General features: G+C 29.2%; 2 protein-coding genes and 1 long non-coding RNA gene across 4 annotated transcripts; 2 read left to right on the top strand and 1 right to left on the bottom strand.

Annotated features, from left to right (window-relative positions):
- Positions 1-3,966: 3,966 nt before the first annotated feature.
- On the bottom strand, positions 3,967-11,756 carry LOC122516760. Its single transcript, XM_043634853.1, has 6 exons — positions 11,380-11,756; positions 10,329-10,374; positions 9,320-9,550; positions 6,472-9,232; positions 6,173-6,395; positions 3,967-6,101 (listed from the first exon to the last, which is right to left on the bottom strand). The coding sequence occupies exons 1-6, from the start codon at positions 11,434-11,436 to the stop codon at positions 6,093-6,095; spliced, it is 3,327 nt and encodes a 1,108-aa protein (XP_043490788.1). The 5' UTR covers positions 11,437-11,756; the 3' UTR covers positions 3,967-6,092.
- A 216-nt stretch (positions 11,757-11,972) lies between these two features.
- LOC122516761 lies at positions 11,973-12,399 on the top strand. The gene is made up of 2 exons (XR_006303664.1): positions 11,973-12,140; positions 12,224-12,399. It is a non-coding gene; the product is annotated as an uncharacterized LOC122516761 (long non-coding RNA).
- A 1,332-nt stretch (positions 12,400-13,731) lies between these two features.
- Positions 13,732-17,539, top strand: LOC122516759 (integral membrane protein GPR155). 2 transcript variants are annotated; one of them, XM_043634852.1, is made up of 11 exons: positions 13,732-14,252; positions 14,321-14,446; positions 14,548-14,837; positions 14,906-15,714; positions 15,808-15,875; positions 15,955-16,101; positions 16,170-16,312; positions 16,397-16,568; positions 16,632-16,806; positions 16,895-17,081; positions 17,170-17,539. In XM_043634852.1, the coding sequence occupies exons 2-11, from the start codon at positions 14,325-14,327 to the stop codon at positions 17,481-17,483; spliced, it is 2,427 nt and encodes an 808-aa protein (XP_043490787.1). In that variant the 5' UTR covers positions 13,732-14,252; positions 14,321-14,324; the 3' UTR covers positions 17,484-17,539. The 2 variants fall into 2 exon arrangements, with proteins under 2 accessions (XP_043490787.1, XP_043490786.1); XM_043634851.1 differs by having other exon boundaries at positions 13,897-13,933.
- The last annotated feature ends 628 nt before the right edge of the window (positions 17,540-18,167 follow it).

Raw genomic sequence — 18,167 nt, 5'->3', positions numbered from 1 at the left:
AAAATGTTAAAATATACAAAATTTATAAAATTAAATATGCAATTAGGAGCTACAATGTGGTGGATGTTGATGATTCGAAGAAAAACAAGTTAACTTGATGGAAGATTATGCTTGAATCATGAAAGGATCAAAATATATAATGCAATTCAGTCTTTATCAATCGTGCTTAAAATACAGCTATTTATTTTTGTACAGATTTATCATGTATAATGACTTTGTGCCAGAAAATATCTAGAGTATATATATGAAAAATCAAGTTTAAACACAGTATAAAAATGAACTTGTTCAGATATATATATTACTTGTATTAATGAATTTATAGGACTATTTGTTTCTTATTTTTTACAACTTTAAAGTCCTATTTATACGTTTCATTTACTATAAAACTTACTAAAACATGAAATTCTTTCATAAGCTAAAAAATGTGTTGATTACTTATTACTATTTTAAAATTACTAATAAAATATACCATAATTACAAACATATTATTATATAAAATAATGATTATAATATCTTGTAAATTTTCAATTATTCCTCTCTTGAAAACTGATGTTATATGCACCTATCTCTCGTTCACTCCGTTTCATGATGAATATTTATGTATTATTATTTTTTGTTTATTAGATAAACAGTATTTTTTAAACAGTTACATGCTTATAATAATTATCTATACTCATTCTTATAAAATGTTTTATTTTGGACATTTACTCTGTATTAAAGAAAAGAGAATCTGTGATGATACGAAATTATTTAACAAAAAAAATAATGAAGTCATGTTAACGAAAATGTATAATAAATCGAGAATTTGTCAACAAATATTTTTATTATTCATACTACTGCTGATACATAAAAAAATAAATTATCAAAACTGTATTTTTGTGAACTAGATTTATCCGTAATGAAAATATAGTTAAATGTAACAAGTTCGACGAAATGTATTAAAGGCAATAGAAAGTGAATTTATAGATAATTTATACTATTCATATTACAAATATGTATTACAAAAGCCAGTTGTAGTATATCATATACTATCACTGAAAATAAATCTACTTTTGTCAAATATTTAAGACTAATGTAGCATTTACTTTGAAACGCATTCTTTGCAAAATGTACATTCATACTGTTATAAATGTTTTGTCAATAATATATACGAAAGAGTTTTATTCACTTTATATTTATTATTAACTAATCTTATATGTTTTGTTTTTCATTTCTTCGACAATACATGCGTACGAACAAGCATGGAATACGATGAAAATGATTTCGATTTTTTGTCGATGAAATAGCCATTCAAAATCGTCTCGAGTTGCCGCTTCGCCCGAGCATAAATGGCCTTGACAGCAAAGGGTTAAAATCTAATTTAAAATTATAGTAATAGACAAGTATTGAAGAAACAATGCACACAAATATTTTTCATATATCTTTATTTCAGCTACTATCTAGTTTTCTTTCGGTAACTTGATCTACTACAAATTGTATGCGTTTAAATTATTTCTTGCACTATAATGATTTGATTTTTTTGTTCCTATACTTAACTATAAAAATTTAAGATAATGATATAATTTTATTATCAGAATGAACTTCTATTACGTAGCTGTGTAGCTTGATACATAAGCTCCATTAATTACACTTATTACTAAAATTCACTTATTTCTATAATTTTAGAAAATAATTGATTGACAGTTTATAAATTTATATTTTATTAAATGAAAATAAGAGTTCTCTGAATTCTTTTATGATTGAAAAGCAAGATAACAATATCCTTCAAAAAATGTTTTCGTATTACTCCTCACAATTTTTCATATTGATATAAAAATTGTATAAGTATTATTTCATTTAGAATATTGTTGATAATACCTAAATGGTCAGTTTAATGTAAAAATTCTGCTGTTTAATGAACTATTACTGTATAAAAACAGTAAGTAAAATTTATTTGATATTACATTATCAAAAAATTGAATTTCGTTTTTTTCCGATTCTTACAAATACAGTATTGAATAAATTTTAATGCATGAAATGCATCTATTAAAATTTTCATAATTATGAGGAAATAACATCACATTATTATTTTAAATTAATCCATAATAAAATTCCAAAAGAAATTAAAATTTATCATGTAATATCATTATATAGAAATAAATAATTTAAAAACGGCTTAGCATTGTATATATTAACGTAACTTTAAAACCAAACAGCTATTATTTATTTATAATGTATATGTATATATATATGTATATATACATGTATATATATATACATATGTATCTACCTGAGTTAGCTCGATTACGTGTAAAATAGATGACTTCTTCATTTGCACATTTAAGTGTAATCGAAAATTAAAAAAGAAAAGAAATTCTTTCCTAATTTGGTATACTTTTTATGATAATAAAACATAAGAGAAGTAGGATTACAGTAAATATATTATAAAAATGTTCGGAAAATGATTTTGATACAATAGTATGCAATATATACAATTGAAAACCTTAATATGAAAATTACGTTAATAAGCAATCTTTTCTGAAATTACAAAATAAAGGTTTAATTGTGACTTGATTTGCATAAAAAATATATACATAAATAATTATTAAAATATATTTAAATATCCTTGTTTTTTTTTTCTTTACGATTAAATGATTCAAAATTTAGTTCTTATATTAGATATGATCGATTATAACTTAAAAATTAACACGTGCAATTTGGATACTTTACATTTAAAATTTGAAAATAATAATATTTTTCTCGTGACTTACAAAAAATTTACTTCACCGATCATACCTTTGTTAAATAGTAAATTCTATACGATATGAATAAAAATATTATACATCGTTTTGAAAATCTTTTAATTTCAAAGAAAATATATACCAACCACGTGTTTAATTTTCAAGTTACACATACTACAATTTTCCGCAATAAAAATATATTATTACTACAATAGTACTTAATATTTGACTAGCAAATGTTCCTAAAAGTGATTCCCAATCTTATCTACTCCTACTTACAAACAAAAAATTGAGATGTAGAATATTTTTCGCTATGATCAATTCATATAAATACTACTAGATTTTGAAATGGGATTACAAAATGTTTATATACCTTTGTATTAAAGTTGGTAATGATTGTGACTTCAAGTGCTTTTATATAAGTATGATCACTTTTTTTGTTATAACATGGGAGACGGTTGTAAGTGATTCCATTTAAAATGGATAGCTTAAAGTGGGTTACCCTGTACAAAATCCCATATAAGTACATCATTTTACCATTATTAGAAATTACTTTATAAATTAAATTCATTTAAATTATAATATGAATATTACTTGTTTAAATTAAAATAGCATTAGATTATGGATGCATGCTCTAAATAATAAATATAACAATTATCATATGTTTAGGGCAGTCAGTTTCATTTACAATATACAAATTGTTTAATAGAATTGTAAATTACATAGATATAGTACCAGCTTTATCTTTGAAACTCTTAAAATTATATATCTTGTCTAATCATTTCCAGCGTATTTAAATTTATGTAAGATAAATACAACGTTAAATATTTTACATTATATTATCTTTGTATATTAATAACTGATATATCTGCATAATTTATCGTAGCGTGATGTCTTTTGTCTTGTGTACAAGTTAATTATATTACGGAATGCCCAAAAGAATCGTCTATATAAAACTGTTCAGAAACCAATATTATAGCATATAATAATTTGTAAAGCATGTCATTTAAAAATCAAGATAGGGTTCATTTTTACATTTTGTATATTTTCTTAATTTTAATAATCGATAGAAGATATTATTTACTCTAACTATGTAAAGAGTTGTGTATAATGGAATAGAAAAAAATATTATAAAATATTACAAAAAAGTATTCTAAGGTTCCTGATACCACCTTATTATTACTCCACACAATTACTATTTTCAGTCTTCTGATAATACTACTTTAATACTTTTACAAAATGCATAGTTTTAAATGGAAATATATTTCTTCTATACTTTCTTCATACAAGTGTATGTATCACAAAAATTTAATCTTTCAAAAGAAAATAACAATTCAGAAGCATTGATTGGAGGAAAAATCAGCATAAAAGTATAAATTAGCATAAAACTTTCACCTTGAATTGTTTTAGTTTTATATTAACCTTTACACTCCCCGCGTTTTTTTACTAGCTATTGATTAAATAAATCGATTTTTTAAAGAAAATGTGTATTTTCGTTTACAAAATAGAAATGTCTCTGTAACAGAGCCACCGGTGTTACAAAACAAATGATAGATTTCTACATATAGCAGAGATAACGAGAAGTGCAAAGGATTAATATAAATATCCTCGAAAACAAATGTGTGTAGTAACATGTAGAACTGTGTGTTTCACTAATGAAGAATATTTATGATACTATAGCAGTACTCTAAAATGTACATCTGTTAAATGACCTAATATTAATTTTGACTTTGAATACTTATTTCATCTGCCCATAAGAGCAAAAAGTATATGTACACGTCTCTCCCTCCCTTTCTTCTTCTTTCTGTATGTGTATGTTTTATGTATGTATATATTTATATAATAGAATATTTTATATTAATATATTTTAGTGCAAAACAACTTATATTGATTTTATATATACTTCTATTGTAGTTATTATTGCATTAAATATCACCTATTACATCAATCTTCCCAATGTATCAACTAATTAAGTGCAAGATTTTATTCCGTATCTTTTTTTCCTTTTAATGGAAAAAAGGAAGTGAAGTATTTTACACAGGTTGTGACATATGTTCTTCATTTCCATTATTAAAAGAAGTGTGAAATAGGGCACATAACTTTGGCAATATTTATGTTTCAGAATATATTTAGCTAGTATCACTTTCAGTACTATTTTACTAATAAATATATCTCTTTTAAAAGATCTTGCACCGCTAAAAAATAAAATAAATATTTTTGGTAAAAACTTACTTCATTTTACTCACTATTCCCCATAGAGAAAATATAATTACACAATTATATTAATATATAATTAAACTCGAATACACTATCTTTTAAGTACATTTGTAACTTATAATTTTGCGAATAATTTGTAAATAATATTATAATCGCACCAGCTATTTCGTTGCATAAGATTCAAAAAATCAACGAAAATAAATTAACATATAAATTCGAGATATGAATTAATGACTTCATACGCTAAGAAGTTGCATTGTTTAGGATTTCTTCTGATGTTTTCTTTCTAATTTATATATAGTGCCGTTTGATTGCCCAAAGACCTACAGTAACCTTCGTATAAATTCCTTCAAAGAGGAAGAAGACTATTAAAACTATCTCTTCATCTTATTTTTTTTAGAAAATAATTTAATTATATTAACCCTGTGAACGTTATATGCAACTGACTATCTTCATTGCATTATTTGGTTGCACAGATGGAGATGTACAGTGTTATGGTAATCAGTCTAAATAAGGAGCCCTTAAGTACATTCTTTAATTTTCACTACGATTATCCTATATAGAAGTATACTCATATAAAATAAAATATGTTCAAAAAATGATATACTCATATAAAGTATACAATGTATAGTATTTTTTTTTATCCTAGGGCAGGATTCTTACTATACAAACTATTACAGTTTTTAATGAGTAGATTTTAGAAATTGTTTAAATCGTTGTAGGAAGTACCGTATTCATTGACCACATTTTTACTATACGCTAAAATCTCAAATTCCTTTAATTTCTACATATATACCGTTATATCATTTAATGAATTCGATTCAATTAAGTAAGATGATATAAAAAATATATAAAAAAAAAAAGAAAAAGTGTTAATTTTCATCGAACATAATCTTTTGACCTGCAATAATTATTTTGTTAAATTTTTCGCGACCATTATTTCTTTTGTAAACACCATAACATACCAAACGTGTATTATAAGGGCTTTTCGAGAAATACATGTGCAAGTACAAAACCATTGCATATAGTGTAAATAGTGACAATAACTCGAATTACCTTCTCTAACGCAAATACTCCTATGGGTTTTGGATTCCTAGGAACTTCAAGTTTTCCACTTTCTTCTCAAAAACAACGTTGCTATGGACGTTACGTTATTCAAGCTTCCTGTAATATTTACAATCGTTATTTATCAAAATCATTTTTATAAAAGATTTTTGCCGATACGCGTTACTTACTTCAGGAAATAGAAAGTGTTCGCGAATGGGTTGGGGTTGCTCAAAAGGTGAGCTGCTTATATAACCGGGTGAGGGAGACTCGCTTTTCTCAAGTACAGGAGTAATATTTGCATAATTGGCAGATGATGTTCGACCTTGTTCCACCAAAATATTTCGATCGATTTTATAATATTCCTTTCCACTGCGAGGTCGAAGCGTAGTAGTTAAAGCTCTGCCTCCCAACCTAAGTTTAAGAGAACCAAAAGTTGCCATAATCTTGGTTCACAAAAATTTATATAAAATTAAAATTAATAACAGACCTTAAACTATCTGGCGTATCAGATGATGAATGAGAAGATAAGGAAAGTGTCTCGATATAATCAGACATGTCGGAGGTACCACTGCTTGTACTTCTGGAGTCAATGTAAGGTGCATTACTCGATATTTCACCAGGGCTATTAAACCCTTTTGTACTTTTCGGCAAACACGTAGGTATATCGGCTTCCGCAGAGGATGATTTAGTGGGTATCTTTGTCTTTTGAAATTGGAATGATAATTCCCTCAAGGGATCACTAGATTTTGATTTTCTTGGCAAACTATTGTGATAGCATGTAGACGGTGGACTTTTGCGACATATCGACAAAGCATTTTGTTTCTTTACCGATGCTACGGACGATGTTTCAAATTCCACAAATTCAGCAGTTCTATGACTAAGAGAACCAGTGGATACTCCCGAGTCATTACTACTAGAAGAATCCCTGTTGTGACCGGTTTTCGATGGTACGGATGAAGAACGACGAATTTTTATGAACGACGGTTGAGACGAAGCAGCCGATATCTGTCCATTCTCTTGACTTATTTTCATTTCCGATTTCATGCAAGATGTATGTGGCTCATTGCTTATTAGGGAAGCTTTATCGGCTTCACTAGAGCACTTATGTATGGTGAGAGTGGACGGGAATGTATGAGTTTCATCGTCTAAGTAGTGAGCTGATTCGGCCGAATAAGATCGTTTTCTTAACAAAATACCGATCGTTCCAGTTGATTCAATGCCATTGCTTCCATCTAAAAGACGACGTCGAAGATATGGACTAGATAACATCGCCGATCCTGGCACACGATATTCTGAATCGCAACGTTTTTTGTTCCCATCAGTTGACGAAGAACCTGACAAAGTTGGATTGCTCGAACTCTTCATACCATTATAAATTCTGGACAGCACTTCTTTGGAACAAGCATTATGAGCTGGTTGCATCGGTAAATAACCAGTGAATGGTTTTTTCGGTACTTCTTTATCTAGATCCATTACTAAATAATCATTATCTCTTTCTTTTACATGGCCACATTTCTGACAAACTTTAAAGGAACCTTCTTCGCTTGATGCTTCTACTTTTGTATCTTTTAATTGATCAGCGAACTTTTCCAATTCTTCTTGTGAAATACCACTTTTTGTTAGAACATCTTTACTATTTTCATAATGTTCTAACGATTGAGTAAAGTCGATATTAGCATAATTTGTTTGCTTCGATTCGGATTGTGTATCGATAACAGGTTCAACATTTTCGTAATTATTTGATTTGCTGCTGGTTACGCATTCACAATTATCATCAGCTTTGGGTTCATTAACTTGTCCTTTATTTATTCTTTTAGCAGTGGCGTAAATAGAAACATCACCACTGGCATTAACAACAGGCATTTTTCCTTCTCCCGATAGCTTTACAGGATGTACAGTCACACCCATAGGTTCAATTCCTGCTCCACGTCGACAATACGGTAAAACGAATCCAGCCCAACTCATGACATTGTGGCATGGACAGGCTGACGATGATCTGGGCGATTGAATATTAAGCTTTGCTGGACAACCACATTGTTGCAAGACAACAGCTTGCGGGGCCTGAGGAGTATCATAATTGGGATAGGTTTTTGGCATCGTTAAACACTCCTTTATCTTCCTTGGAGTATCGTAATATTGATCCGTCTGCGGTGATTGTTCTAATAACATGTGATGCCCGACGATAGCTTTCGGAACATCATAATTTTCGTAAGGCCCAACATTGCTATTACGTACGTTACTTTGCGCGTTACTCTTTTGATTGTGCACATTAGTGGTAATTTGTTCGTTCGGTAGTGGCATTGGAGGTTTCTTTGATTTTTTCGTGGCAGTACATTGGGACGGTTTCGGTGGTCTTGGTGGTAAAACATTTGGACTGAGCGACGATCGACGAACATTTTGTACCTGTGAGCTTTTAGATTGAGGACAATGACAATCAACTGGTTGAGATCCAGAATAATCACTATCGTGACTACTGCTGCTGTACGAAGATAAAGAGAGTCGATCGAAAGCTCGTGGTTGGAGGTGACATGTCAGACTGCTGACGGCACCAGCTGGACTACCTATACTACTTGTACCAGTACCCGTTATCAACGTAGAAGATTTCGATACAGTTCCTAACTTGCTAATACAACTGGCACATCTTTCGAGACCAGTCGTACCTTGACGAGTAAGAGAACAGGTACGCCATTCGCTAGGTTGATCGGTCAATTCCGAAACAGAAACTGTATCTCTGCAGCTATAATCACCTTCGCCGTCAGTTTGTTGTCTACTTTCGGCAGATGACCAGTAAGACGAGCTGCCATTCTTGCAACCATCACAATGGTCTTCGTATGATATTGTTGAAGAGTACACAGTTGAGGGAAAAAAATCGCTTGCTCTAGTCTCAGACCTACTAAATTGTCGGCGAGGACTGTCTTGTATTAATGATTCACGGCCGAGCGGTCTTTTTTTCGTAGATAATTTTCCCTCCGCAGCCAATTGCAATGTTTTAACTATATCGTCACCCTGATCCGTTATTAATACATGAAGGCCTTCGCCACGACCACATCTTGAGCCACCTTCGAAGCAAAATCTTCCCTCGACGACACCGTAACGTCGTAAATGACCAATTTCCCATATTCCAACTAACCTTGGTGGAATACCAACCGTAATACAAAATCGACGATCTTGAATATGTAAATGTGCTGGCCCATTCGTTAGTTTTGCCTTCGACGGTGCAGTGGATATTAATATTAAAAATTGTTGATCTGCAAAGATCAAATAATCATCGCATCAGATCATAAGTATTTTGAAAAGAATTTGTTATTTGATAATGTAGTATACTTATAACGTACCTTCTCCTAAGTTATTTGATATCTTTACTTGCCATTGTATTAATCGTTCTCGCGTATCAAAAGCAAGTACGACAGTTACATCTTGACAAATAATAGCTATTGTGTTTGATTCTTTATCAAGAGTAAAACCACTTTCTACCCCAAGAAAATGTTGCAAACTTAAGGATGCCTTTGTTTGCCCTTGTTTATAACGATCCTTGCTATCTCCATAAAGTTGTAAATGCAAACAATCTAAAAGACAAAAAGCACTTTCATATACTGTATAATCATTCTATTACTTTTAAAAATTTATATGCGCATATATCTAATAAGATAATAATATTCCAAAAAGAAAATACTATAAAAGATCACATAAAGTGAAATATTTCAAAATAATAGCTACAAAATCGTGCATTGATATCTATTATTGGAAGTAGGGTAGTTCAAATTTTTTGTTTCCTCAAATAGTTAATCTCTAACAGATGTGCCAGCTGTCACCAAAAATATCTAAGAAAAGATCCTTCATCCTGATAATAAGCATGAAAGTATTCTTTCAAGCTAACATAAGAGAAAAAGTAAAAATATTCTAGACACTTTTGAACGAATAGTATAATTAACTTTCTGTTTTATTATTTTAAAGTACTTTATCATTAAATGGAATATAATTTTTTAATGATTCAATTTTTTAATCACCAATTATTTTGATTAATGCTTCACATTTTAAAAATGAGATAGGATCTTATTTATTGAGCAAAGGAAAAAAATTATCTATAAGAATTGGTTAAAAGACATTTGATAAAAAAAGAAAGAGATAAATGTACTCTATGCTTATGTAAGCAAAAAGATAATATTCATATCACGAAAATATCAAAAATGAAAATACATGCAACACTTTATAATGCAATCATAACATTTCCTGCTACATATCTCTTACTACAGTACAATGCACTCATGTAGCAGATAATTTGCAAGCTTACACGATCTTTCAAAACAAACAATATTATGCAAAATAATGAAAAGTAGGATTTACCTGCTACTGGTGACAATTTTCTCATTACGCACCATCGTGACTTCCACTGTAATCGAGTAAATATATTTTGTTAGATCTTTATTTAATTTGAATAATTAATTCATAATACCTATACATTCATTAATCAGATTGTAATATTACTAAATCATGAAATTTGTATGAATATTGGCCGTAATATTGGTTTCAATAATAAACACACACATATATATATATATATAAAGTGCATATTAAATAGCTATACTTTACACAATTCAGATTCATGTGATTGAGTGTAAGTCTGGAACCTTTAGGTCCTTTTATATCCTCTATGACTAAATATAAAAGAGTCAGTTACCCTCCTTGACTTAAATACTTCTTGCTACCCCAATATAAACAAAGGAAAAAGGAATTAGCCTTTCATAACTTGTACTCCACAAATACACACAATATACTTATATCTTAATATATACTCCATTCATACTATATTACTTATATCAGTTTATATCAAACAGCAAATGTTTTCTGAGAAACTATAAATATTCTTTATTGAAGGGTACTTAAAATAAATGAGTAATAACGGAATAACTCTTATAAATTATCTGACTACTGTATATATAACTATATATATATATATATACTTTTATTCCTTTATCTCACATCAATAAAAATCAAATAATTATTATCATTAACATATATTTAGCAAATTTCTGAAAAATATCTATATCAAGATAAATAGTAATTTTTTTTTTTTTTAAGCACAGACACATATACATATCGATTATGTGTCTTTCGTGTATTACATAATTTTGCTGAATATAGCAGGTATTACGTGCTCAAGTGGCCTTCAGATAAGCGCCTAATAAATATGACCAAAGGATAGTATATCTTTCTTTGTTTCTTTTGGGTTCAAAGGAACCGGCGCGTTGCCGCTGCTGTCAACGTGGAGCAAAGCATCGGAAAATAAAGAAAGATCCTAATGCAATAAACACTACCGTTCATCGAATTGTCGATTATATTGCATTATTTAATGTGACAAAACACGTACTCGTAGATACGTATAAATATAACTCACCTTCTTCCCATCGCGAAACTTGACGTTCCCCTCGATGATACAATTGTTATCCACCATTGTATAAATCCACTAACTCGTTTCTCGATGTCAGATATTTTACTCATCACTTGGTAAAGAGAACGTGATTCGTTATCGCGGCCGCGAGAATTCGCGAATTCGAATTTGGAAAAGTATTATTTTATCGCCAGGCATTGGCTCACTCGTGTCCTAGCGCGTCCTTATATTTCTCCCATTGTCCAGTGGGTGGAAGAGAAATAGCACGCATACGAATCACGCGGTAAAATCCATACTTCTCGACGGTCGAGCCCGGGCATCCATCTTGGCAATGTTGCTTTGCTGCGTGCACTGTTACCCCGTACCGCTACCCCGTACCACTGCGATAGAATGTATTCCACACATTTCATCTCCCTTCTTCCTCCCTCCTTCCTTCTTTCTTCCCCCGCCACTTTCCTTCTTTCTGCCTGCCCCCCACCACTCTACTCTACCAACCCCTCTGTAACATTCAACGTTACATACTCACACGCAAATGCTTTGTGCATTTCGGTAGGGAGCTGCCACATAAAAACAGGACGGAAAAAAGTAAGATACCTTAGAAAATCTTGCATCTTGCAGCTGCACTACGATTTCTACGAAAATTATACGACATCTGATACTTCTTTATACTACATTTTCGGGATATCGCTCTCGCAGATAATATTGTTTTTTTTTTGTTCCCTTGATATAATTTAAAGTAATCAAACGAGAAGAAAAAGACTAATAAGGTATACCGAAGTGAACGTTCTTTTTCGTGAAAATATTAAATAATATTATTGTTTAAAATGAATATAAATATAACTTATTACAGTACTCGTTAAAAATGCGATAAGTGAATTATCATTTATCTTTAATAGAGAGAAATATTCTATACAAATACATGCTATATAATTCCACACAACATTCATTAAATATTCAGAATTAAATATTGTATAGATGCAATTTGCAGCCACGTCATATTCCCGAATAAAAAAAGATACAATTTAATTGTAATCGTCATTTTCCTTTAATATACCCAATGGTAGAAGATTGGTATTTACAAATAAATTAATGTAAAAATTTCATAAAGTAAAAGGATAAAATAAAATAAAATCGTGTAAAAATATGATCAACCAATTATTATTAACGCACACATTATTTATTATTCTTTTTATATAAAATGAGTGTAAAAATATTATAATATGTAAAGTTATTATATCTGTATAAGTATGTGATTAAAATTATTATTCAATATTATTATTCAGTAATATTATTCAGAAAAAATCGACAAGAAAAGATCTCGTGGCAATGTACTTTGATTTTTATTACATGTCACAAGCCAAATCTACCATATCAACTAAAAATGTTGACATATCTTAAAGCATTATCATTTATAGTATTATCAAAATATTTGCATTACTCTCATCACATACTAATGTAATATTTTATATATAATTATAAATTTAATACTTTAGAGAATGTTATACCCATATTCTCATAAATATTTCTCCTTCCTAAATATTACATTCATATATTCCTTATTGCAAAACTGTTTGGAAAATTGTTTAGCTACCTCATTAATATTTGTTTTATTTAGATTATCTATAAATATAAAAAAAAAACATTACATATATAATTTAAGAGATAAATCGGTTTTAATTTTTCGGCTTTCCTTGATGTCTTCCAACCGATATTAATATAATCGGTTTTAAAAACTGCGTAGACAGTGGTATTATTTTTGTTAGCACTCCGTTCTCCAACTTACTTAACCCTGACTTCTGCAACTTGATTCTATGGACGTAAAATTTTGGTACCTTCAAACTACTTAACCATCTTCGATTAACTCGATCAGCAATGCAACCAACAACTAAACTTTTAATCATATAGCCAATAGTAGACATTTTAATTGCATAAGTCATTCGGCAGAGTATTGCACTTTTAACTGCAATTTTATTGTTGGCAACTCTGTTAGAAATTCTACTGTTGGCTACACTGCTAACGGAAAATCGTTCATTCAAATTCATCGAAGTGTTGATCAAAATGACTTATTGTACCGGGGTACATATTTGCTGCAAATATAAAAATTTTCACAGTTGAACAAAATAAACACTTAATATGTACTGATATATGAATGATGCACCATTAGAAATGTATTGACAAAGTTTCAAAAAAAGGAAACGTTTAAAAAGTTCACTGACATTGTTATCGATTTTAAAATGACTACTTTTTGTTTGAGTTACTTTTTTAGAAATAATTTCTCTTTTACAATAATTAATGATAGAAGAATATTAGAATTGTTGTTAATATAAATTAGAGATAGAATGAATATATTTATTTAAACAAAAAAGTCAGATTAGGTTTATTTGTGCATTTCTATAAGATCGCCAACTATCGGCGAAGTCATGAATTAACCAAGTGTCAAAACGTGACATTTTAATTTGTTATACGTCGATTGAAATTATATTTGTTAATTTCAACATGATTGAGGCACCGAGTATTTTTAAATTATTTTTTATATAAATTACACGGTAAAATTGCAACGGTAAGCTATGGACAATTTAAAAATTAAGGAAACACCTTTGTCAAGCATGTTTCTTCGTCAAACAGACGTTACGAATTTAAGGAACATTATTAAAAATTACGATTATTATTATTTTGAAGTTTCCTGTACAATTTTTATATATAAAAAAAACAAAGTATTAAAAAGCAATGATTCGGATAAATCATATACGGATTTCTCGTTTAAAAAATGACCATAAGAAGAAAATTATGCGGGAACGTTATCCATATATCTCTGTATTTAAATAAATATAAACAAATTATTCTGGAAAGATGACAATTATTATGAGATAATAAAATGTGTAATATATTTATAAAACATCTTCTTAATATCATTTACAATTTTTATTAAAAGTAATTTTTTTAACAGAATCATGACAACTAATTCATCAAATATTGGACTAATCAATATGGATGGCCTTATAACAACCAATTCTGATCCAATTGATAATTTATATATTGCTTTGATACAATGCTTCGGAATAATATTATGTGGGTAAGAACTTGTGTTATTTTCTGCTAGTTTTCCAAGTATACATATATGTCCTATGGAAAATTAAGTAACGTTTAAATCTTAAAAATGATATTATCTTTTAGGTATATCGCTGGAAGATTTAATGTTATTACAAAAATAGAGGCAAATGGTTTAAATACTTTTGTTGGTACTTTTGCTCTACCATCGCTAATTTTTACATCATTGGCAAAGTTAGATTTTACGTTAGTCAATTGGAGTTTTTTACTCGCAATATTACTCGCAAAATGCTGCGTATTTTTTACTGTACTCGTGGTATCATTATTGATTAAAAAACCATCGAATTCTGGTCGTGCAGCCCTCTTTGCAATATTTACAACGCAAAGCAATGATTTTGCGATAGGTTACCCTATGAGTAAGTTTATTAACAAAGTATATTTTTAATATGTAATTTATTTACATCAACAAACTTATTATTTTCAGTTGGTGCCATTTATCAAAAAACTCATCCCGAATATGCTGCATATCTATATCTCATGGCTCCTATATCACTGGCTATTTTAAATCCTATTGGTTTCATATTACTAGAAATTAGTAAACGCACTTTAGAAGAAAATAAATCTTGCTGGTCAATGGTTTATTCGGTTATAAAGGGCGTCGCTTTAAATCCAGTTTTATTTATGACAATCTTAGGCATCATAGGAAATGTAATATTTAGCCATGTCATTCCATCTTTTCTTGCTGCTATTCTCGAAGTACTTGGAAATGCTTTTTCTGCTAGTGCCTTATTTCTTCTTGGTTTAATGATGGTAGGAAAAGTACACAAACTAAAAGGTACAGCTCTAGTCATACCAGGAATATTGATATCAGTTAAACTATTAGTACTTCCTCTTGTAATTCGAGAATCGATTATTTTGTTAAATGCTGGTGATAATGTTACTGATACCAGAGATTTAAGTACATATGGATTTCTTTATGGTACAATTCCAACAGCACCAGCACTTTTTATATTTACATTACGTTACAATGTTGAAATTGATTTAATAGCATCAGCTATGGTCGCTTGTACATTTTTATCCGCTCCGCTTATGTTCATATCAGCAAAATTAGTTAGTGCCATTGATGCTGGCGTAACACCAGCCAGTTACGCTCATCAACTCCGAGCTTTCTCTTTTGATATAAGTACTATATCTGTGGTAGCTTGTATATGGCTGCTAATTTGTTTTCTTGGTGTGGGTCGTAAATATAAAAGTGTAACACACAGATATACTCTTTGCCTCGTGATCGCTCAGGTTTGTTAATAGAAATGATTATACAGACCTATCTATATGTTTAGCATACCCTCTTGTACACATTTATTAATCATTATGTTTTTTTCTTTTTAGTTGATTACTGCGATTGGTACTATAATTTGGACAAAACTCGAAGCAGATACTACTGGATCTATTTTATGGTAGATTATTATGACAAAATAATTTACGCGATTAATAATGAGATTCCTTTATTAAATATGAATAACTATCTCATTTTAGGTATATCCAATTTATTTTAATTTCATTAGGTGTATATGGAAGTAGAATATGGACAGTTGCAATAGCAGTAACTCTTCTTTTTTTGAATTCGCATTCATTATCATTTGTACAAAATATGCAAAAATGGTTACTTCTTAGTGGTTGTGGGTATGAAAATATTATATTACATTGATTCATATTTTTAGATTCTTTATATTAACGAATTTTACTTTCAGAGTAACAGCTTTGGTTGTATCTTTAATGTGTATTTGCATAACGCCAAAGAAACCAATCGAATTTGATTTACAAAATCCGAATTTTCAACTCGGCAGGAGTCAAGCTGCTATATCTGTTGCTATATTAATATTTTGTTTTATTGGTAAGAATCATATATACATACATAATAATGGAACCAAAATTTTATTAGAAATAATTTAATAAAACCATTTTATATTGTATGCAGTAACATTAGGTTGTTTAGTCTTACAACAAAGGTATCATCATATAAGAAATGATTTAACCACGTATAGCAGTACAAATAATGAAGGAGAAAGATCGAATCTCAGTAACGATACTAATGGAAGGAGTGTTGTTGATGTGGAAGATATTGCATCTCATTCAGAGAGCACCCCAATGTATGTATGAAATTATATTACTTATATACATAAAATGCTAACATAAATAAATTATTCTTATAGCATTGGTTGTGAATACCAAAGTATTTGTCCTAATTCAATGTGTACTGTGAGTCGAAACAATACTTATCCTTTTGATTGTAATCAAGAAGAAAATGTAACTCTAACAGATTCAGAAGATCCACAGATATTACGACATTTAGTATTCCTCATTCTGCTTTCATGTTCTATATTCATTGTAAGATCTATTTAATATTTAAATTTCCTTTATAATAACATAATTATGCATCATTATCACAATTAAATTGGACATGTATATTTTTCAGGGTTTATCAATATCTATTAGTACATTAATTATGGACCAAATGATTGGCATTTATGCAGAATTAGCATTCTTAGATATTGCATTAAATTTTGGTCAATCATTAATAGCTTTTGCAATATTTGGACTTGATCCTGGCCTTAATAAACTGGGCTTTTGGTTACAGCAACTTAGTCAAAAATGGCGCGGTGGTGAGATAATTTTTTGTTATTTCTATTTTATATGTATGTTACTGTTGACGTGTATCATATGTCATATAAGATTTTTTAATATTAACAGAAACAGAACTACAATTGCCTCCAGAAGATGCATTGAGTTCAGAAACGAAAGCTATTCGTGAGCAGTTCAATCGATGTCATTTAGCCGAATGTCGAGCAAGGATAGCTATATGTCGACGAAGATTATTGAAAGTGCATAGAGGAGTTTTTACTGGTTGTGATTTAGTAGATTGGTTATTAGAAGCTGGAATAGTCCAAACTCGAGAAGATGCTGTTCATTATGGTCGCTGTCTTTTAGAAAGTAGAACATTGCAACATATTGATGGTACATGCCATTTTTATGACAAAAACTTACTCTATACATTCAGTGCATGATATGTTACAATTAATTAATTTAGAATAACTTCGAAACTTTTAAATTTCTAATGAAACAAAAACTAAATAGAATTATATTTTTTGACGGCCTAAGCCTAAGATAGAAGTGTGTATTAGTACATTTTATTTTATTATTAATCATATGATTTATGCATTATATTTATTTATTTATTATTATTTATTTTTATTATTATCATTATTTTAGATAGAGAGTATTTTTAATAGAGAGTATTTAATTTATTTGACTTTTTATTAATTATTTTTCATTTTTTTCTCGTTTACTAAGCACCTCAAAACAAATAGTTAATATATTTTGTTGAAATACTAATTATACATGTAATGGGAGATTTAAAGAGAACAAATTTTTATTTTAATATATATGTAACCAAGAAAAGTTCGCGCCGTTTTTAAGTCTGTATCATATATCTCTATTGATTAAAACTTGATTATTTAATATATATATATTTTTTACTAATGATAACTTAATTAATTAATTTTTATATTATAATATATAATATATATTTTTTGAATATCATGTAATCTCAGAAAGTCTTTTGGCACTTTAATAAATAGACATATATGATACATAAATTTAAAAACAGCATGATCTCTTTTGGAAATCAAAGTATATGTACATGAAAATTAACGAATGGAATAGAATTAATATTATTTGTAACTACTAAA

Source organism: Polistes fuscatus, unplaced genomic scaffold (assembly GCF_010416935.1).
Source record: "Polistes fuscatus isolate 324 unplaced genomic scaffold, CU_Pfus_HIC Scaffold2, whole genome shotgun sequence".
Taxonomy (NCBI): Eukaryota; Metazoa; Arthropoda; class Insecta; order Hymenoptera; family Vespidae; genus Polistes; species Polistes fuscatus.
Note: the sequence above shows the minus strand (reverse complement) of the source record. Positions and strands in the feature narration are given on the sequence as shown.